The sequence below is a fragment of the Gigantopelta aegis genome, chromosome 6 (genome assembly GCF_016097555.1).
Source record: "Gigantopelta aegis isolate Gae_Host chromosome 6, Gae_host_genome, whole genome shotgun sequence".
NCBI classification, from domain to species: domain Eukaryota; kingdom Metazoa; phylum Mollusca; class Gastropoda; order Neomphalida; family Peltospiridae; genus Gigantopelta; species Gigantopelta aegis.
In genome coordinates, this window is record NC_054704.1 from 35,439,042 (window position 1) to 35,463,361 (window position 24,320).

At 37.3% G+C, this 24,320-nt stretch overlaps 2 protein-coding genes across 2 annotated transcripts in view; both read right to left on the reverse strand.

Annotated features, from left to right (window-relative positions):
• The window catches only part of LOC121376557, a 51,651-nt gene extending 31,123 nt beyond the window's left edge, over window positions 1-20,528 (reverse strand). The window contains exons 1-4 of the mRNA XM_041504468.1: window positions 20,467-20,528; window positions 14,609-14,811; window positions 2,584-2,678; window positions 496-792 (exon numbers count right to left, since the gene is read on the reverse strand). Coding sequence (XP_041360402.1) covers window positions 496-792; window positions 2,584-2,653 — 367 coding nt within the window. The 5' untranslated portion in view covers window positions 2,654-2,678; window positions 14,609-14,811; window positions 20,467-20,528. The remainder of the gene's footprint in view (window positions 1-495; window positions 793-2,583; window positions 2,679-14,608; window positions 14,812-20,466) is intronic.
• Window positions 20,529-23,069: 2,541 nt separating this feature from the next.
• LOC121374505 (swi5-dependent recombination DNA repair protein 1 homolog) lies at window positions 23,070-23,741 on the reverse strand. Its single transcript, XM_041501607.1, has one exon. The coding sequence runs from the start codon at window positions 23,739-23,741 to the stop codon at window positions 23,070-23,072; it is 672 nt and encodes a 223-aa protein (XP_041357541.1).
• Between the last annotated feature and the right edge of the window lie 579 nt (window positions 23,742-24,320).

The window sequence follows — 24,320 nt, forward strand, 5'->3', positions numbered from 1 at the left end:
GTGTACCCAGGACAATGTGCTTGAACCTTAATGGGATACAGGCTCTAAGATTTCACGGAAACGATTGTTTTCAGTACTGTAAAATCACCGAAAACCAAAATTTCAATTCCCATGATTTATTATATCGAGTACGACTATTCAATGAAAATAATATAAATAATATAAATACAGTCAAACCTCTCAAAACTGGACCCTCTGTAAACCAGAATTCCCTCAAAACTGGATGTTTTTCATGGTCCCTTTTTAAATATCTGTACGGAAGAGAACCTCTCTAAACCGGATACCTCTTAAAACCGAACTTTTTACTTGGTCCCAAGGGTGTCCGGTTTAGAGGAGTTTCACTGTAGTTTTTTAAAACCAGTTTCCGACGGGTTCCCATGATCACAAGGCATGGAACAGAAAAAATGTTTCCCCATCAAATTTAAAATCCTATGGCCTGGGGATATACATGTCTGTAAGTACAAAACTAAATTGAAATAAATGCATGAGAATTACCTCCAAAGACGAGCTCAGTGACACTCCTTGCCCTGCAGTTTATTCCATTCTTCTTCTGCAGACAACAGATGTAATTTCCACTGTCAGATCTCTGGGCTTTAATTATTTCTAGCTTGATGGAGGTGGAATTCACGCGTGTCACAATCTTCTGACTGGAGTTTTTCAAGTCCTCATTATCGTAAAAAAATGTCAACCTGTTGATGTTTTTCTTGTTTTTTAAGTTCCCATCTATTCTACAACTAATTGAAGCAGTTTTTCCAGCTTTCCAAAACTGCTTGTCATCAGCAGGCAGAATTTCTGTCGGTAGAAAATAAAATAAAATAAGAATAAAAATAAAAAAGCACTAACCACCCATCTTAAATTGTAGGTGGTGGATCTATATAAAAAATAACTTCCACCTGCCACACCACATCCATGGGATCAATTCTAGAATAGTTAAATTAACTTACTGTAAATAAAATTTAGCGGAATCCAAATTAGCAACATGAAACGTTAGTGAGGCCGTCATATCAAAAGCTTAAAAATGTTTTTAAAAATTAAAGTTTGTTTTGTTTAACAACACCACTAGAGCACATTGATATGTTTATTTATTAATTATTATTAATTAATCATCGGCTATTGGATGTCAAACATTCGGTAATTCTGACTCTTAGTCATGGCCTTTGACCAGTTGAGGTGCACTGGGTGGAACGAGAAAAAACCCAATCAGCTGAATGGATCCACTGAGATGATTCAATCCTGTGACACAAGCACCTCAATAAATTCGTTAAAAGTTTATGCTTGCTAACATTTCCCGATTTACGACTAAGCATTTTAACCACGATAACAGAGTAACTGCATAGCACTATACTTAATTAAGTTAATAGTGTGCCTGTATATATGACAGTGTGCTAGAACCTTATGTTCACAGTGAAAGACTGAAAATGGAGAAAAAAACCCAACACCCAATAACCTGACTGCGCAGGATCCAGGCTCAGTCGGTAGAGTACATGCCTGAGGTGCTTTGCTCATACGATCGAAGCCTCTTGGTAGACAAATTTGTTGATTGGACTTTTTTCACATCCCAACCAATATGATCCATGTGGTATGTGATGTCCTGTCTGTTTGAAGTGCATATAAAGAACACTCGCTACAAATTTCCTTTAAGACTACCGGGTATATGTTAAAATTATCAAATGTTTGAAGTGCATATAAAAGAACCCTTGCTACAAATTTACTTTAAGACTATATGTTAAAATTATCGTATGTTTGACACTCAAAAACTCAATGGTGTCGTTAAACAAACAAACTATTTGAAAATTTTGATATATATATATATATATATATATATATATAGTGAAACCTCGATAATCCGGACTCCGGTAGTCCAGAAACCCAGCCTTACGGACAGCAAAACCAAAAAACTAACTTCTTATGTTGTAAATGTGTCCGTTAATCCGGAAATTCAGCTTCCGGAACCGGACGGCCATTATTCAAAACGAACTGTAAAAAATAAAAGCTTAATACTTCGTTTAACCGGAGGCCATTTAAGAACTTGAAATCGTTTGATCGCAGATTAATTAGTAACTGCACCATTGCTGTGTGAACCGTAGCCGTCAACATGGCTGCACAGGGTATCACACCTCAGTTTTGTTTGAAGCGTGGCTGTGTAGTGTTCACTTATCTGCGGTCGTTAACACATGAAGCCCCTTCAGCAAATGACGCAAGACAGCATATTGAATCGCTTGTGAGGTACTTTGAAACCATTGGAGATTAATCGAACTTAGAACTCATATTAAAGATGCAGATGTCGTTTGAATCAAACTGTTCGGTTAGACAACCAATCATCACAGAATATTTTATAAAGCACTGAAACTACGGGAACCAAAGCTGTGTACTGTATACAATATATGTTTTAAAAATAAAATGTGTATTTGAATTTTATATTTTTTACTTTTTCATTAGTGGTTTGTAATTCAAAAGAGATTACTCTATGGACGATTCAGTACTCCGGAAATTTGTTAGTCCGGACGTTTTTTTAAAAAAAACCCATACTGTCCGGATTATCGAGGTTTCACATAATATATATATAAAAAATGTATCACTTACCAACTTCTATCGCAGAACAACTTGAAATGGCAAAAGCTCCAAACAGAAGAATAAGGTGAATGGAATCCATATAGTCCCTATAATGGGAAACAATTCTGAAAAGAAATCCAACACAAGAAATGAAATTAGGTTATTCAAATTAAAGAAATATAAGTAAATTTACTATTAACAGGCCTGTAGGAATGACTTTGGGAGGTGGGGGGGCACTGATGGATCGTGTACAAACTCTATATCAGATTTTGGTTACAATGGCAAACATTAATGTGATAAAAAATAAATAAAAGTCTCACAAGTGGGGGGCACGTGCCCCCCGGCTCCTACGGGCTTGATTAATTACTGTTTATTTGTTAAAGGGACAGTGTTCTAAGTTTGCAGTCACTGCCACAAAGTCTACAAGTGGGGGGCACGTGCCCCCCGGCTCCTACGGGCCTGATTAATTACTGTTTATTTGTTAAAGGGACAGTGTTCTAAGTTTGCTGTCACTGCCACAAAGTCTACAATTGCCTATTAAATACATTTTCTTGTTATGAATACATGTATATGTACACCAAATGTGTTTCTGGTCATCCTAACGTCTGTAGGAGCTCAAAATTTATTTTGCTTCCAAATACATACTTTTTAGTACATAGAAAATCATTGCGATGTAAAATCAAGTTTAGACAACTATAACCAGAAACATCTCTTATGTGTGAATAGAATCTATCACTGAGGGACAAAAACATTTTGTCCTGAGGGTTGGAATTGCCATATATATACCTCACAACGGTGACCGACTCTTTTTCTTGTCCATTTAATTACAGTAACAAAACATTAATTTTGTAAGCTACATACGGTTTGTTTACTGTTGAACGATTCGTAAACATTTCACCTACAAACAATGAAACTTGTTTAATCATATGCTGAAAAATATAGTCCAACTTGTGCAACGACATAAAAATGCAACTTAACAATAAATATAAAGTTGAAAATATCAATTTGTTTAAATATTTTTAAAACGATGATACAATGTGAAATGGCAAACAGAATTTTGAAAACCATGAGTTATGACGTCAATCGTCGTAAAACATGAGTTATGATATCACGCACATGTAGAAATCATCTAGCCCTCGGGTTGTACAGATTTATCTTGCACCGTGCAAAAGCTGGATAACCCTGTCCAGTGGGCAAGAAATATATATATGTACATAGACTGCTATATATATTCTATACAAGAAATATATATATGTACATAGACAGCTATATATATTCTATACAAGAAATATATATATGTACATAGACAGCTATATATATTCTATACAAGAAATATATATATGTACATAGACAGCTATATATATTCTATACAAGAAATATATATATGTACATAGACAGCTATATATATTCTATACAAGAAAATGTATTAAATGTCATAAAAATAAACCACATACACATATACATGTGTATGTATATACGTACGTCTGCTGCATGTACTTATGCTAAAGAATAATATTCAAAGAAAACACGCACATCTAACTTGTATGGTACACAATGGCTTTATATATACTGTATTATGACATCTATACAGTATTCCTCAAGAATGTTAAATAATTATTCATGGCTATTTATAAAAGTTACTATAATTCTTAGGGAATAAATCAATTAATCAATTAAAAACAAAAATATTTTTAAAGCTGACATCTTTTGGATTAAAAATAGAGGCACCTACAATGTTTGTACAGGGTTGAAAATTTACATGAAAACCATGGTCAATTGAAGAAAAATCTTACTAGCCCTTCTCAAATTCAACTAGCCCTCCAGTTATCATAATGAAATTTAACGGCCTAGCCAAAATCAAAATTAGAATGTTCTTTGCTGAATAATAACCATGTGCTCACCATATATAGTCTGTTTGCTTCAAAAGGAAACCGATGAATTAGCATGTAACTTCATAATGAATATGTAAGGGAAACGGAATTAAATTGTGTTGAAAATAGGTGATATGGATTTATTTTTTAATAATTAATGTTTTATTATATGGGTTATAGATTTGTTTATTTGGTAATATTTTGTGAATTGTAATTTGGTAAATATATTTTGTAATTAGTGTAGATTAAGTTGGGTATTAATTAAGCATTGGCTGAATTATTATTATTATTATTATTATTATATTAAAGTTAAATTATTTAAGATTGTTATTTTGAGAAGTCCTGAGTAGACTATATTAAGGGGGAGGTACTACATATGTAGGTCTTACTTGGGAGACAGCCAAAGGTACCATACATGCCTAACTTCTGTTCGAGTAGATCATGTCTTTTGTTCTGTGTTAGGTTTGGTAACAGTGGCTTAATGGTTGTGTGGTTTTGTATTAGTGATTTTATTTGCAGCAGAAAGGTACTATGTTTGCCTGAGCTATGAACATGTCTTGTTTATTAGGTTGTATGGAGTTTCAAGGTGTCAATTGTTAGATTTGGGGTAGGATGAAAGGTTTGAAGCAATCTTATTCCTAATCAATGTTTTGTGTTATTTTATGTTAAGTGTAAGTAAAAGCTGATGCAGTTAATTTTGTGTTTTCATTTCGCCTTCTGCACTAGACCGTAGTGAAACTCTTTATCATAGACAGCTACCTTGAAAGCCAGATCAGATAAATCGAATTTGGGAAACTAATGAACGGGTTTAAGATACACAGAGAGATCTAGGGATTCCTGTTACAGATTTTGGGGGCTTAGCTGGGATACTCTGACTGAAACATGGCTGAAGGTAGTTCTTTTTAGGAGGATTTAATTAATTTTTAAGATGTAGAAAGAAAAGGTAAATCTGAAAAGCATAGGGCAGATTTTTCGTTTACTCCTGAGAATTTTCCAGTGAAAATAGGTTGTCATGACAAAGAGACAGGTCCATATAAAGTTTTAGGCAAGATGTCAGACGTAAATCACAAAATTCAGAAGTTCCCTGATAGCAAACCATTAGTAGTGCATATTGATCATATTAAACCATATGAAGGGGTTCTTCCACCAAATGCTTGGGAGGAAATGGAAGTATCTGACAGTCAGTCTGGTCATTTTAGTAATGAAGAAAGTCCTTCTGTTATGGAATATGAAGTGGGAAGTCAGGAAGTCTGCTGAGGTTGGGGGTTGAGCCAGCATTTGGTATGTATAAACAAACCAAGTGTGGTAGGAACGTAAGAAAGCCTTTGAAGTATTCTCCCTAAAAAGTCTAATTTCTTTCTGTTCCATTCATGGAAACGTCTTTTCTAACAAACATTGAATAAACAATTGTTTCTTTAATTTCTTTGGTTATAATGTCAGATATTTTAGGTAAAATGTTGATGAGAGTAAGAATACCAAGAGGTAGGCTTCCATAGTCAATACATTAAGCCTATAGTCTCGACATTGTACCTTTTCTCTGTATAAGGATTTAATAGTTTAACGCTTTGGTGTAGATCAAGGAGAGTAAGTGTATTTCTTAAAGTACATTTCCGTAGTTGATCACGGTGTTCATCAAATTTGGTTAACTATTGTCCTTCCTTTTTTTTTTTTTTCTTTTTCGTAGTGGATCTTGAAAGAGGTGTGACTGGACTTGTGTCTGTCAAGAGGTGGTGTGAGTCAGGTCAAGGGATGGTTGTAAAATTCTTGATCTATTACTTTACTTACTTTGTAACAAACTTTCTCAAAAGAAATATTCTTATTTCTGGTGATTTTCATGTGAAAATAATTTTTGTCAAATAAAATAGTTTATTTTTTCTTTCCTTTTATATTTTTAGATGAATTTGGAAATGTTAGAGGTGGAAGTGGACTCTGACGAGACTCACAATGCCATCTGGGCACACTGGAAAAAAGTTCCATCGACGAACTGTCCATGTTTTTAGATGTGCTACATGTACCTTTAAACATCCACACGCCATATTTCGAGAGTTCATAAGGATGAAGAAATTGGCCAGTTCCAGACCTCCAAGGAAGATAATCGTCTGTTCTGTGACCCCGGAAACAACTTGTGCCCAAGGAGAAAGAGGGTGGTTCATGAGGACAAAATGGAAAAAGCCAGGCAGAAACGTGTGAAGCTTGCAAATGACTTGAAGGATGTTGGCATTGTGCCGAATCCTTATGTTTGCCGCGATGAATCGATCATCACCAGAACAACACCGGAAGGGAAGAAAATTTTAATTCGGACTGTAAAACCAGAGTGGATGAACCCATAACATGTTTTAACCTATGAACTTTTCGTGGAGACCACAAATGAACTGCAAATATTACATATTTGTTTTTTTAAGTTGGGGGAATGTAAGGGAAACGGAATTAAGTTGTGTTGAAAATAGGTGATATGGATTTATTTTTTAATAATTAATGTTTTATTATTGTAATTTGGTAAATATATTTTGTAATTAGTGTAGATTAAGTTGGGTATTAATTAAGCATTGGCTGAATTATTATTATTATTTTTTTTTTTTATTTAACCATTTTTGTTAACATAACCATACATACATATGAAAAACATTTACATACATACGTACATACATACATTCAACAACATCAAGATACAATTCTTACTACAACAGCAATGTTATATGAAAGTGAATATGGAAAAAAAAAAAAAAAAAAAAAAAAAAATAAAAAAAATAAAAAAAAATAAATAAATAAATAATAATTAAATTTATTCCTTAAATAAATTATGACACACTGACCAAATTAAACACATTTATCATATTCTAAAGGCTACACTTTTTGTAATATTATAATATATATCTAATTCTTTTTTAATCCATTCCATATTTGGAATACATGTATAACTTTTCAAGTGACTCTTAAATATAATCTGCTTAGTTAATAATATAATTAAATTAATTGGATCATTGTTACTTGTTGTAAAACCCAAAATTACATTTTCTTTTGTAAAATTTATTGATATACCCGTTTTTTCAAGGATATTATTATTAAACGGCCTAGCCAAAATCAAAATTAGAATGTTCTTTGCTGAATAATAACCATGTGCTCACCTTATATAGTCTGTTTGCTTCAAAAGGAAACTGATTAATTGGCATGTAACTTCATAATGTATACTGTAGATCTTGAAATTAATGCGATCAATGCGAGCTCGCCTACCATGGGTCCAGCCTCTGACATAGCCAGTGGGTGGTTCCGGGGCAGGATCACTTTTAAAACAAAGATTAAAATTCTAATACATTTATAAAACAACTGGAGCACAATTCATTGTAGACGAGACATACTAATTGTACAATAATCTAACAAGATGCCAGCCATGCTTGACGATTGCAGGGTCTTTGGACATCCTATCAAAAGCTGACATGATACATTGCGTGTGAATGGGTTTTATCACGTTAATCTTGAGGTCGACCATTTCTTTGATTTAAGTGTTCAAGTTCACTGCAACTTAGTTGGATGAATTGTTCTTTTGTTATGACTTTGAAATATGTCTACATTCTCAGGAAGATACAGTTGTAATGGTACATATACTCTTCAAAAAAAGAAACGCAAAAGGGTACAAATGGGTTATAACTCCGATTTTATGTTTCCTACCGGTTCATGCTTTGTGAATATAAGGTCATTGCATGTCCCAAACACATTCCCAAGGTTACATTCGATAAAACGCAGCTACTGTACAATAAAGTTCCAAAATGTGAATATTCGCAAAAACGCAGCCACGTGCAAACCATGACACCACTGCACGTGCGTTGTCTGCACGTGCAACATGAACACCGACAGTATAAAAGTGCAGGGTGTTCGCTTGCCTGGCCTCTGTATCTGGCCGACAGTTGACAATCCAGGACATGCCACGTCTCAGTGAACCGCAGAGAAACAATGCCATCGGACGACTAGAACGGCCGTTGCCAGGGCATTCCATGTGTCCCCAAGCACCATCTCCAGACTGTTGGACTGTTACCAGCAACATGGATCAACACGTGACCTCCCTAGATCCGGTCGACCACGGGTCACTACCCCCGGGCAGGACCGCTACATCCGGGTACGCCACCTTCAGGAACGATTGACTACTGCCACCTCCACAGCCGCAGCAATACCAGGTTTGCGCAGGATATCCGACCAGACCGTACGGAACCGCCTACGTGAGGTAGGAATTCGTGCCAGACGTCCAGTTCGAGGTGTCATCTTAACACCACAACACTGTCGACTCCGACTGCAGTGGTGCCAGATTCATCGACAATGGCCTCAACTGCGATGGAGACAGGTGTGGTTCAGTGACGAGTCCCGATTTCTGCTCCGACGTCATGATGGAAGATGTCGCGTGTATAGGCGTCGTGGTGAACGTTATGCGGCAAACTGCATGCAGGAAGTGGACAGATTCGGCGGGGGGTAGTGTCATGGTGTGGGCAGCCATCTCACACACTGGCAGAACTGACCTGGTCCACGTGCAGGGCAACCTGAATGCACAGGGCTACATTGACCAGATCCTCCGGCCACACATCGTTCCAGTTATGGCCAACGCCAACGCAGTGTTCCAACATGACAACGCCAGGCCTCACACAGCACGTCTCACAACGGCTTTCCTACAGAACAACAACATTAATGTCCTTCCTTGGCCATCGATATCACCAGATTTGAACCCAATTGAGCATCTATGGGACGAGTTGGACCGACGCCTCCGACAGCGACAACCACAGCCCCAGACCCTGCCTGAGCTGGCAGCAGCCTTGCAGGCCGAGTGGGCCACCATCCCCCGGGACGTCATCCGTACTCTGGTTGCTTCAATGGGCAGGCGGTGCCAGGCAGTTGTCAACACACGCGGAGGCCACACCCGGTATTGACTCCAGATGACCTTGACCTTGGTGGTGTGTCCTATCACTTACTCACAATGGACTAGAGTGAATTGTGAACAATCCTGCAACATTGGTAATTATCGGACTCACCATTCAATAATTAAATCAATTCTCCAAATGTTACGACAATGTGGTTTTGCGTTTCTTCTTTTGAAGAGTATATATGCTGATGTTTAACCAGATTTATGTAACCATACCCATTACGTAATTGAACGCTGCAAAATATGCTTGGAGTTGATCTCACCAAAAACACTAAGGACTAAACATGTTAACTGATGTGTACACAGATATGTTAATAAGTTGATCTCATTGAAGACAACTGTAACTTGGATTGAACCAAAAAGTACACGGACGTGTGTTGCTAGGAAAGTAATATTTCAAAGGGAGGCCACACACATTAATTTCATGTCACATTTTAGTCTGCCCACCGTCACTCACATTAATTTAGGGATGCGTTAACTTCAAGATCTACAGTATGTAAGGGAAACGAAATTAAGTTGTGTTGAAAATAGGTGATATGGATTTAATTTTTAATAATTAATGTTTTATTATATGGGTTATAGATTTGTTTATTTGGTAATATTTTGTGTATTGTAATTTGGTAAATATATTTTGTAATTAGTGTAGATTAAGTTGGGTATTAATTAAGCATTGGCTGAATTATTATTATTATATTAAAGTTAAATTATTTAAGATTGTTATTTTGAGAAGTCCTGAGTAGACTATATTAAAGGAGAGGACAATTAAGGCATTTGGCCTGGTATGCATATTCAACGATATATAATGCACATTATTGCTTAATATCAATACGTATAATCGTATAGTTAATTAATAAAACGGTTAAATGTGACGGCTATTATATATAACGGGTGCAGCCATCATGTACCTTCTCAGTGAGTATGCCTTCTGGCGAGCTGGTGGTTACGTAATACTTAACGCGTAATGTCAGGAATGAGCCTTAGAACTAGAGAAACACAATCTTCCTGGTTTTTTGGGGGATGATAAATAGTCGTGCATTGCAATGTTCTGTAATAATACACATCCCAGTAAGCCAGCAGTAAGTATATCAATATATTATTTTTCAATACAAAATCGAAAGTCGAAACAATTAACAATGTTTTGCCCATGCATTAACATACGTACTGAAATGATACACAGAGTGTTTTCTTAGTTAATTGGTCTATGCTGTTAGTCGCTTCTACCTGTGATTCCTAATTGGCAGGTGTGCATTTGATTGGTAACCAGACGAGCCAATTAACTGACGCTGTCTAGACACAAAAATACATACCAGTATTGTGGAATATTACCTGTCGCCCCTAAAATTGTAATGGACATGGTTTATTACTGTAAATAGTTCTGTAAAACTATTGATTAAGTAGACTATTCCATCTAAAACCACAGAACTGACCAATTACGTAGTCCCAAAGAAAAGAAAATTATCACTTGGGTATCGTGGGTTGTCATTTTTGCTCCAACGTAGCATATCAATAGGCCTAATAGTGTACATTTTTCCTTTGGATTATTTAACAGAGAAAAATACTATAACCCCATTTTGTTCCGTTAATGCAACTTGAAATATATTTAGTTAAATAGTTTATTATATTATTACGTCATTTATGCTGTTTTACAAGTCAGGTTGATCAAAGAGAAGTGCCGTGTCGAAAATTACTGCTTTTGTTTACACTGTACATACAGGAGATGGTCAGGAGCTGACATCACTTCGCCCCAAGCTATCCCACCGGACGTCACAAAAACGAAACAAAATGGCTGCCCCCAGTTAGCAGGAATAATCATGGTTTTTTATTAACTCTAAAATTATGCGTTTTTCATTTGCTAAAGTGTCAGTATGTGTTGGTGTTCCGGGTATGCATCTTTCCAACACATAAGGCTCTTGTTTGAGTTGAACCTACCTTTAAGGGGGAAGTACTACATATCTAGGTCTTACTTGGGAGACAGCCAAAGGTACCATGCATGCCTAACGTCTGTTTGAGTAGATCATGTCTTTTGTTCTGTGTTAGGTTTGGTAACAGTGGCTTAATGGTTGTGTGGTTTTGTATTAGTGATTTTGTTTGCAGCAGAAAGGTACTATGTTTGCCTGAGCTATGAACATGTCTTGTTTATTAGGTTGTATGAAGTTTCGAGGTGTCAATTGTTAGATTTGGGGTAGGATGAAAGGTTTGAAGCAATCTTATTCCAAATCAATGTTTTGTGTTATTTTATGTTAAGTGTAAATAAAAGTTGATGTAGTTAATTTTGTGTTTTCATTCCGTCTTCTGCGCTAGACCTTTGTGAAACTCTTTATCATAGACAGCTACTTTGAAAGCCAGATCAGATAAATCGAATCTGAGAAACTAATAAACGGGTTTAAGATAAACAGAGAGATCTAGGGATTCCCGTTACAAATACAGTTAAAAATTAAATTCATATAAAAACTCAAATAACATGTTTTGAAAAAGAAATCCAGTATAAATAAAAATGTTTCTTTACAAATTACCATTAAATTATACCAATTAAATCTCGTTTTTAATACAGGGGTGAAGACAAAATGCTAGAACAGCCAAGATATGCAGCTTGACTTGCAGTCTCTGAAGTAAAAAAAAAAAAGCAGTACAAAGAGAATAAAGGTAGAACTGTGTGTGCTGAAGCATATAAAACTTGTATGTGTGTGGTAGTCCTCTTTGTGGCAATGCAAGAGGGATGAAATAAACTGTGGCAATTAAAGGGGTAAAATCTCCAATAAAGGATTTCCTTGGGAGTAGCTGTCCTACAGATGAAGCATGCACATGTGTACGTTTAATTTGGAGATATTGTAAATGCTACAGTAGTAGGCTACTAATAAAATAAATATCGAAAGAAAAATAAATCTGAAAAAAAAAAAAATAATAACAATATTTTACCAAAATATATGATGTACTTAGTTATCATATTACAAAGCACAAAACAAAGTACTTATTAGTTATTACAGTAATATATGGACAGTTATGTCAACATGTAAATCTTGGTATTACTTTAGATCTGATCTGTTCTTATTTCATGCAAATCACTTAAATTTAAAACAATGCCGACAACGACCATCAATTAAATGACCTTTGGAATAAGCCCTGTAGTATTTGTAATGGAAAATTTCATTTTTATTTTTAAATGCGTACATGTGCTCACTTTTGTGTGAGTTAAAACTACAAAATAGATTTTGATTTTGTTCCAGAATAATGTAAGTTAAATTAAATATGATTCCTTTTTACCATAACATTGAACAACAATTGTCAAATAGTAGCTCTACTACTAGATAATTACCGTTTGGCGTATCCAGTCCATTCCAGTAACCAGATGACTTCCAGATTTTAAAAATACATGCTGTGTCTTCAATATGTTTTGAGCTCTATTTTCAGAAAGACCTGACCCAAAGCCACAAAAGCTGAGTCTGGCACTGTACAAATACAGAGCCTGTTCTATGTCTTCCACTGTCAGATCTGTAGTTTGCACCAATGTTTTGTCAACTTCGATTCAGTTTCAGTTTCTTTCTTTTTCAAATGGTACCATACTCGCCACACCCTAAAATCTATGTTTGCCTAGCGGACTATGTTTGTAAAATTCTTAGCCGCCTTTAGCCAATAAAGGTCACCATGGTCAACCGGGCGATTGCTAATTTTCAACCCTGTTTGTATATATACATTAACATGCATTAAATGTATAAGCTATTCTACCCAAAAACATTCATCCGACCAAGCTATTAAATTCATTAAATATTTATCTGTCTAACACTCAATTTGAGGGGCATGCAGGGAACATATTTTGTTTTCAAAATTTATTTTAGCAATATTATTTCTAGTCAATTAAATATTTATTAGCAACTGCTGTTTAATGTTTTAAAATTGTGTAGCGATCTCTGAAATGTGTGTACATAGCAAATCGCAGCATGATCGATACTGAACAAAATGTTTCATGGCATGTCAAAATTTGGTTTGGGATATATGCATCTCTAGAACACAACCCATGAATCTGCATCTGTATTGAATGATTATCATGCTTCATTTTGTAAAAATTACTATCACTGGTCACCTCCTTAACCTTATGGTGAGCCTAGATGGCACATGTATGTTTTATACAAATGAAGCTTTCAAATACCCTACCGGTGTCTCCCCTGGGTTGTCATGCCACGAACTGAATAGATCAGGCCCTTATAAGGGCCCCTGTGGGCAACCTAGGGAGACATCTCAACACCAACTAAGTCCTAGTAACGAGCTACTCTCGGCAAACTAAGTTCAAAAACATATATAGCTCCCCCTTTTCCATTTGGTGGACCGATCAAAAATGTGCCTAATTTCCTTCAATCAAATTGTGCACCTTTTTCCCTTTGGCATTAATCCTACGGGATATTCCAAATTCCATAACACCTAAACCAACCCTCCCTCTGCTACCGACCCCGGTCGGGCTGCTGGTGCTCTTTTGCATTTGCCAGTGCAGGCGGTCCCTTCTCCCACCTACCCCAACCTCTCCTGTCCTGGACGGAGGAGCCGACACCTGTGCCCTTGATAGGTATGCGCTAAAACAGTTTGCTCTGAATGTGCACGTTAATCCCTATACCATACCCTACCAGTATTCCATTGTAATACATGTAGATCTTGATTTGATCCGTATGAGATGGTACCTTTAGCTAAGAACTTAGGTCTTGCCATATCCTGAATCATCATTTTAACACCAATAACATGCATCAGTGAATTGAAACTGTATCTAAAGATAGCTCCAAATTATGTAAATATTCGGCCGAGCAGTCAATTTTTTTTATTTTTGGCTTGTAACCTTTTTATTTATTTTATTTATTCTATTAACTTTTTTACTAATTGCTATTTTCAAAATTCTGCCCATTTTCACCCCCCCCCCCCCCCCCCCCCCTCCATCCCGAGTCAGGCCACCGATCTTATCTATCGGAGGTCGGACTCGGGATGGGCGTGTTCGAAACCCTAGTGGTATATGGGCACGTTAAACTAGTTATCATCATCATCTAAAGATATCATTTACTATATACTAGTATACATGCAGCATTCGAAATAAGCACTTACTGTCCATTTATCATGACAAGTGAAAATGAACTCGTACAAGCTATGTATGTACTGTACCTAACTCGTTGTTTAAAAACGTATCAAACTCGCTTTTGCTCGTTAGATACATTTTAAAACAAGTCGTTGTGAGATAAATGGTATCTAACGGCCACTCATGTATTACTCTCTATATAATGTAATGAAAAGATATGATACTACTTACCACAAAGATGTTTTAACTAAGAGTTTCCACATTGCATCATTTACACACTGAGAGCCTCATGTCCACATCCGCAATTTCTGGACTACAGGAAATAACTACTTTCAAGTTGGAAGAACAATTTTTAACTTGTGCTTCAGCGTACACATATACATCAGGTTCATAATGATCAGTAGCCTTCAGACAAATATCCTTGTCGTGTCTGCCTGAAATTGTTAAATTAGTTTTAGATATTACAAAGAACTGATAAAATACAAATTGAATTAATGAATAATAATTTGCACAAAAATGTCAATACTTATAAATATATCTAACATTTGGTGACATATATTAACAGTTTGTTTAGTATAACAACACCACTAGAGCACACTGGTTTATTATCGGCTATTGGTTGTCAAACATTTGGTAATTTTGACATACAGTCTCATGGCGTCAGGCATATGGTTAAGAACCACAAAGATATTGAGAGAGGAAACCTACTGTTGCCACTTCATGAGCTACTCTTTTCGATTTGCAGCAAGGGATCTTTTATATGCATCATCCCATAGACAGAATAGTACATACCACGCCCTTTATTTCACCAGTTGTGGAGCACTGGCAGGAATGAGAAATAGCCCAATGGGTCCACTGACAGGGATTGATCCTAGACTGACTGCGCATCAAGCAAACACTTTACTACTGGGCTACATCCCGCCCTTACTACCAAACAATTACAGATAACTGTTTTAAAGAGAGACAGATAACTGTTTTAAAGAGACAGATAACTGTTTTAAAGAGAGACAGATAACTGTTTTAAAGAGACATAACTGTTTTAAAGAGAGACAGATAACTGTTTTAAAGAGAGACAGATAACTGTTTTAAAGAGAGACAGATAACTGTTTTAAAGAGACAGATAACTGTTTTAAAGAGAGACAGATAACTGTTTTAAAGAGAGACAGATAACTGTTTTAAAGAGACAGATAACTGTTTTAAAGAGACAGATAACCTTTGTATGTCCGATTATTTCGTCTGTTATTAAGCTTATGATTCTGTTACATTTTAATTGGGGATCATGAAACGATTAATTGCAGTTCACAAAAATTGTGGTTTTAGGCCCATTGTTTGATGCACCGTTTTCCAATTTGCGTACCACGGTTTATTCCAATTTATAAAAAAAAATATTATCATTATCTTTTTTAAAATGGTGCATGTATAAATGTTTCAGTACATTGCTGGTAAAGTATTTCGGCCAATCACAATCTCGATTCCCTAACACCTGACATGTTTGTATGTATGGAGGATGGTGTCCTGCACTGAACCCACAAAATTTATGACATAGTAAAAATGCAATTTTTATTTTTTCTAGTAAAGATATAATTTACAATTATTTGGCAAATGATCATTAAAAATAAAGTATTTTGCTCTTAAAATAGTTTATTAAAATGTATGTATGGTATCTGGCGTACTTGTTCTACTTCAAATACTTGTGGCAAATATCATGCATAAATTGAACGGTGGACCAAATATCAAAAATCAAATCGTAAATAAAAAACCCTAAATCGTTCCATCCTTAATTTTAATTCCATGATGCTCTAAAATACATCACAGAAGTCCTGATTTCCCCACACACTGTCCCAAACCTCCTCTAACCCCATGATGTTTTATGTCTAGCAGGCCACATTTTTCTTAGCAGGACATAATTCTTTTGGCCTGCTATTGTAAAATATTATAACAACAGGGCATATTTTACTTTCTATTCTAAACCCTGCAGCATAAACTGTATTTTTGTCACAATTACACAACATTACACATGCCTGTCAACTCTCACGCATTTGTAACAAACATCATGTGCAACATTACTATGATCTCACATTTTGTTCTAAAAATAAAAATATTTTATAATCATAGTTTATATTTTAGAGCTGAATGGAATTATATGCTGATTATGCAGGTCTCTAAATTTGTTACCTATTAATAATAATACAACATATTGAACCTATCCTCGGTTCAATACCAACAATCACTTGTGGGTGCTACCGATGACTGACTTGTATGGTTTAACATTAACCGTATTAATTAGTAAAACTTGCACTCGCTCGATTTTTTTTGGGATTTTTTTCATAGAGATTTCCATTTTGGACAAACAAACAAACAACAACAAAACTTAGCCCTGGATCCGTCCAAGAGCCTGCAGTCCTTGGACCCCGATTTCTAATTTTCTCACACCTATGAATTGGCACAGGTTAACAGCTCTGATTACATAATGCTCTTTCGCAAACAAACCACATATCAAGTGAAACATGCATATAGATGTTCTGTAACACTGTGCGTACAGGAGTTGGTCGGAGCCGACGTCACTTCGCCCCGAACGCCACGAAAACAAAACGAAATGGCTGCCCCCAGTTAGCAGGAATTATCACGGGTTTTTTTATCAATATGAACTCTAAAATTACACATTTTTTATTTCTTAAAGTGTCAGTATGTGTTGGTGGTCCGGGTATGCATCTTTCCAACCCATAAGGCTCATGTTTGAGTTTCTCCCTTTAAATGGAATGTATATATATATAGTGACTCCTCAGGAATATTTTTGGGCACAATTATCAAACTAAAGGTCCATGGTATCAGATTTACTAATGTATGTATTTTGTTTCAGACACACTGCTTGGTTGTCAAAAATTTACAATCTGTTACATAGAGTGCAAGGGTGCAGAAATGAAAAATATTTCACTAGCCCGACAGACCCGAATTAACTAAAAGTTACTATCCTACCATAATTTCAACTAGTTCGCCAACCTATAGAACAATATATTAATGTTTTACAATATTATAATAAACACAGTCTTCATTCCAAATATATATATTATGACAAAAACATTATTAAGGACACTTGGTAAGTGATCAGCATCAAGGTGGCAAACAAAATTATGCCCCAAACTTTGATTCACAAATCAATATATATTTTGAAATATTATTATTCTAATAAAGACAAAGTTTTTCACAGTTCTTTTATATAGATTTACAAATTAAAAAAAAAAATACTGTCGGTCAGAAAAAGACAAATCATCCGTCAGACTGGTACTTGAATTTTTTAACTCGTCCACGAGAATTTTCATTCACATTTGGCCAGCAGGCGAGTACATTCTGCACCCCTGGAGTGTGCTCTAGTCTTATCCTCATGATCTCTTGAGACACATATACGTATTTATTTTTTTATTGTGTACACGTCCAAAATTTAATTAAACAACTCGAGCAATGGATAAACGAAGCTGCAGACATTATACCGGTATTTACATTTGTATCTTTTCTCGTACCAGTTTTCTTCTTGGCCTCTCAAAGAACAATATCATAATTGACATTATTGCTCTTTTGACAAAGCAATTTATATATACATGTAGTTCAACATTTCTGAAGAAATCACTAGATATTAAAATATTAAAAATTCATATACATTCTTAATATATATTAGAAAAAAAAAGTATTTCAATAAAATCAAATATAATGAATTTATTAAAAGATGGAGTGTATACCATAAGTTGTTTGAATAAATATCTCTGACGTCATCCACCACTGACAGTATCTAAGTATTTATTATCATATATACATGTATAAGAAATTTTTAGTGTTTAGTAGGCTACCGAGTGAGGTTCAATGACGTGTTGGCAAGAGGTTTGTTTTAATACTTTTATTTTATATTAATTATTTTTGATCTGTGTATGTATGTATAAAAAAAATATATATACTCTGTGAAAATGACCAAAAATTAAAAAAAAAAAATTCAAATAAAAAAGAAGAAAAAAAGAAGATCTCTTGAGAGTGGTGTCAAGAGCTTACCAACTCCCTTTCCTCCAACAATTTGAATAATATAATGAAAACCCAAGGCAGAAACAGGATGTTGCTGTAAACTCAGGGGAGGCACAGACGGTACGGCCATAGCCGTACCACTTTTCAAAGAGGTATGCCATAGTCGTACCACTTTTTTTTTTTGGTGGAATATATTCCTTGTATCTGTGAAAATGTTCTTCACAGTTGAATTTGATGAAGTGTCTGAGCTTTCCAGACGGTTCGTCCACTGGACAATTCGTCCACAGACAATTCGTCCACTCACCTCGGACAATTCGTCCACTCGACTGCATTTTTTCCAAACATATTAATAGTTATTCCTTTGACATTGTAATCGTTTCTTAACATTATTTTGTGGTATACTATAACCAAAAAAGTAAAATAGAGTTAGAATTCAACATTACTACCCAGTTTTTATTAACTGTTTGTATTCATTATCATGCGGATGATTCATCCACGGACGATTCGTCCACTCGCTCGTACACGATATGGTAAATAGGTAATGCAAGCCTCCGCATCGGAAGACTTTATTACCCCCCGCCCGTCATGTTCTCCTTCAATGGCGTAAATTCTATCCACTGTACCCTCCCTCGTCACGTTATCCCCATATGCCTAATAACCTCGAAATAAAATTAAAACTTGTTGTCTTCTATTCCAATTTAATTAAATGTACATTAAAAAACAATTCAACAAAACAACAAATGTCATTCAAAAGTTAACATATTTGACAGTAGTAGAAATGCACAAGCGAATGTTTTTGGTCAATTAAATCAGTGTAGAATCGATGAATGGTATTTCGTCGTTGTTAACTGCACAAATCACTGTAGGAGATTATCCATTCAAATATCACTGGAAGAGAAACGTCCAACAGTCAGCCGACTAATGAATGGATAATCTCGTAACAGCACGAATCAATTCTTTGGCAGTAATTTCGTCATTGGTGTAGCGTCTCCAAATGGCAAAGAATTCTCCCTGCCGGGTCCTATGCTTCAGCCGTTGCATCCGTCCATACACCCCTGAGCGTGCTGTAACCTCACCGTGGTGCAGGGGTGTAACATTCTCTTTGAGAATGGCCAATACAGCACATATTGTACTAAAAACATCCTACGACATGTAGCGTGAAAGGCGTACATTATAGAAACAAACAATAACCGAATAAATAAAAACACCAAAGAATTATGTCTGCAGAGCATTGTTACAAAAACATCTACCAAGCGTAATCTAATGCAATATCATTTATTTTCACCTTTGTAAATTTATGACACAGCAAAAAAAATATGGGGTAAAATATATCTAATAATTTATTTAGCCCCCACGTACATGTAGTACACATTATTTAGGCCGTGGACGAAATGTACTGGGGAAATAAAAACCCAGTGGACGAATCGTCCGGAACTGATTTTGTGTAGTGGACGAATCGTCTCGAGTTCCTCAGTGGACGAATTTTCAGTGGACGAATCGTCCGTGGACGAATTGTCCAGTGGACGAATCGACTGCATCCCGTGTCTGACAATCTAGAGCCGTACCACTTTTTTTTCCATTGTGTCGGCCCTGAAACTAACTGTTACAATTAGGTTAATAGCTCAAATTGAGAATGGGTTGGACAGAGGCGAATCTAAGGGACCCCCACCCCCCACCCCTGCCTTTCCAAGGACAGGGACGAATCTAGGGCATCCGCCCCCACCCCCACACTTTTTTTTGTAAAATAAAATTTTAAAACATTCAATGTTACATTGGGTTGCCCTTTTCACGGGTTGGTCCATGTGTCCTTTCTTTCTTAGTCCCCCACCCCACCCCCAAAAAATATCCTGAATCCGCTCCTGCAGGGAGTGCAAATGGATATTTGCAGTCTACCAGCTGTGTCACGTTGAGACTTGAGTCATGAGTGTGGCCCCGACAGTGGCAGGTGCACGCGTCGACTCAAGTTGCCGATAATCCTACCCTGATTTATTTTAAATAGATTAATACTATAATTATAATAGGGTGACAATTCAACAAAATAGACTATATATTTTCTGTAACATCTAACAAACTTTACAAACCTCAATTTATAGTAAAACAAGACACATTTCGGTTCTAGTTTCGATTTGAAACATATTCCGCCTGTACTAAGGTCTCACTACACAGATCACTTCCGGGTGAGAGTTCATTCATCACGAATCACGAGTTCATTCATCACGAATCACGATTCATCACGGACCACTATAGTTCCTAATTGTGGCACATGTTATGGTTCACATATTCACTTCTAGGAAATGGTGAAGAATTAAAACAATATGTATGTTTAATGGTAAGCCTTCTGGCTGTATTTTGCCCATGTTATTTTGTAATATTGTGCATCGACCTTTTGGGACATGGGTATATAGCGCAAGTGACAGCCGGAATGAATCGGTTAATGAACCACCTGTTCGGACCGGTACTACAGCCAGATGCGGTCATATAGCAAAAAACTGAGACGGAAATGTTCTCAATTTTGGAGTGAAAATAAATGCTTATATAATGTATGTTCGCAATGGTGTATGTTGTTAGTGCCAACGAGAACCCGTTCTATGGGCAATCTTCGCTTGAAGTTGGGCAGTTTAACATGGGTTTCAATGGCAGATGACATCTGTGTAGTGAGACCTAAATTGTTTATCCGGAGAGCTATGCAGTTTACGTCACTTCCTTCTTTCAACAGTAACTGGGTAACAGGTCGTTTCGTATCACTATAGGTAGCAGAGAAGTAAATCATAACACACTGTCCACTATATTAACATAAATTTAAAAAAATAGAAAAAGATAATTTTCCCAGGTGAATCACACATGTAGTGATGATGGCCAGTCCTTGTTTTGTGCAGCAAGTATGTCTGAACTGGGTGATGTCAACCTAAATCTGGAAATAATCTCTTATTTTTGGAGGCACCCCCCATTTTGCCATTTCACGGCTGCTAGGAAGTCTCTCCACCCCGACCATGTATTCATACTCGGTATGTACAAATCACTCATGGAAAGTGAGATCTCATTCAACACAACTGTGCACCATAAATGTAGGTGCAATTCCTGTCAAAGATCCAATTTCTTACCTATTTTCAAACTCATAAATTATTTTATTCAAATAGGGGGTGTATTTTAAAAGCACTTTATTCAAATAGGGGGTGTATTTTAAAAGCACTTTATTCAAATAGGGGGTGTATTTTAAAAGCACTTTATTCAAATAGGGGGTGTATTTTAAAAGCACTTTATTCAAATAGGGGGTGTATTTTAAAAGCACTTTATTCAAATAGGGGGTGTATTTTAAAAGCACTATCTTCGTGGGCAACACGACGCTCATTGGCAACACGACGCTCATTGGTCAATTTACTTCTCTGCAACCTATAGGAGGGTACCGCGATATGTGCTAAAAATAGCAATATTACCCATACCTCTGTGCGGCCGGCCGTGGTGCCAATGGTTAATATTTTTTGTTTTACTGTTAGTAGACACTGCATTATTTTGATAACATGCAGGATTATTTTGATACATTGGATAAGACGGCAAAAAGAAGATATGGAAAAAACTGCATATATTGGGAAGCAGGATTCGTACACTACAAAATCGCCGGTGGAAATGGCTTCAGGACCCCCATTTCTATCCATCATTTACGTATGCAGATCTGATAAATTACCTGATTTTTAGCCAAGCTCTTTTTATACGCTGAAGGACTTCCAGAATTATAAGGGACGGTCCATAAATATCGATGTGCTTCACAATCCGAACAATGTTCGGAAGGGGGGGGAGGGGGTAAAAGGGGACCAGACAACTCGGACCCATGGACAACTCGGCCCAGACAACTCGGCCTCGGGGCCGAGCTGTCCGAGACAACTCGGCCCCGAGTTATTGATACGGGTTCATTGATACTTGCGGAAAGCGGCTATATGTCGAAATCAGATTTTCAAGTAGCAGAATTGAACAGTTTATCCTAGTATTTCTCAATCAATACAGTATTCATATGCCAAAGCAGTAAAATTACGACAGTATTACAGGTGCGGTGTTGCCATCGTGAACAAACGTCGCAGCGTAATGCATGTTGTCTGGGTCGAACTTCATTGGAACAAAAGGAACACGGATATGTCGGCATTTTGTTGGAAAGTGATATTAGAAAGCGGGAAACGGGAAACTCTTTTTACGTGCCCCTATCCACAGAGGTTCAGGCACGCCCACCACGGATTTAGCCTCTGACTTCGCCAGTGACTAACTCCGGAGCAGGAGGGGGGGGGGGGGGGGGTAAGTTTGAGGTGGGCGGAATTTGGAATAAAGCCATTTAGTAAGGTCGACGCGAGCGCGGACCAAATAGCAGACACTTCGTAAACTTGAAGTACACCGAGTGGGAGCCGTGCTCTGATTGGCTGAATTTCGATTCCTCGGTGAAGCCTGTATTTTACCTAAGTCTACAAAGAGTAACTGCATCCAAAACATGTTCGGACTCTAAAATTTAACCAAAAATAGTTAAGACTGCTCAGCCAAAAGGTTTTTAAGGTGATTTTGAGCAATTGAACGGGCGCCAAAATAAAATGCGTTAGACTACTTATAAAAAAATAAACATAAGAATTTTGATCTGCTTCCAAAACGTTTAAAGTCTAACTAGCCCAAAAAAGAGGTTGGTACTCACGGAGGTAAAGGTTGTTATCTAGGGGGTTCCGATGTAGTCTTGGATGTCAAGGTGCGGGAGGAACTGCCGGTAATCGGAGTCTGCTAGCGACCTGGTGATTGGACGGTAGTGTGGACCTGCGACGGTTTTCAGGACACGATGTAATGTCGGGTTGTCCATCTCCTGTAGTAGCAGACCTTGATTGAATTTCCCATTCCGGCGGATGGTTACGCAAACTGCGTTCTGTCCCTCCCGCATCTTGAGCCGGTGCACCGCGAATTCCCCCTCGTTAAGTCCGTCGGGTAGTGGTTGATAAGCCTGCTCCTTAGGGCGGCTAATCAAATGGCGTACATCGGAGAGGTTCGTCTTCACCAGCTGCTGGTAACGCTGTTGGAGACGGCCGGCCTGCAGTGACCACCATCCCTCTGGTTCTGTCCTCGGCTGCGGCGGTTTGGAGGGGCGAGTTGGCTTGGGTGGTGTTGAACTCGGGGGAGTGTTCGCCTTCCTCCTCTTCACAACTGGCTCCTTCCGGGCCTGCGCCTCAACGGGTGTCGTCGGTGGAGTCGGCGATACGTCCGGAGGCGCTTGAGTAGGGCTAGGTGTCGGAGGCCGATTGGACGGGGTGACACAGATGGCTGCGTCAGGCTCGTCCAATTCATCGTCTTCCAGTGGGACGGTAGCCGAGACAGCCGGGGCCGGAACCTCTTCCATCTGGGTCGTCTTCTGGTGAGCGGTGTTCGGCGGTCTAACAGAAGGAGTCGCCGCCGGCGGTTTAGCCACCGGTTTTGACCCCCCCTGCGCCGCCGCTGGCACACGTCTCCTCTTCCTCCACCTTCCTTTCTTCTGAATCCGGTCTCCGTACACCAAGGTCACGGTTGCCCGTGACCCGGTGTACGAGACCCGGTATTCTATCGGCATTCCATAACTATTAATCAGTCCCCCCAGGTTGGGGGGCAGATCGAGAGAGCAAGGGCTAACGTCCGTCGTCATCGAGATATTAGATTGGAATGGATATTAGAAAGTGATAAGTCCAATAATTCGGACGGTTATATACATTATTTGAAAATGGCATCATGCTCACCAATTGGAATTACTTCTTAAAAGCAGGAAGTCAGGAGGCTATATCCGCGAGTGTTGTTACAACGATAAATAACTTTTGCATGTTTTTTCTGGGATCATCTCCAATGTTTAGGTCACTGATTGTAGAACAAAAACAAATTATTCGAACAGCGGAAACTATCTTCAAAGATAAATGGATCAGCAATTTATCAATCCGACATGACACTTCGT

Coding starts and splice junctions, on each gene's coding strand:
- LOC121374505 (XM_041501607.1), bottom strand. CDS start 23,741: ATGGAAGAGGTTCCGGCCCCGGCTGTCTCGGCTACCGTCCCACTGGAA.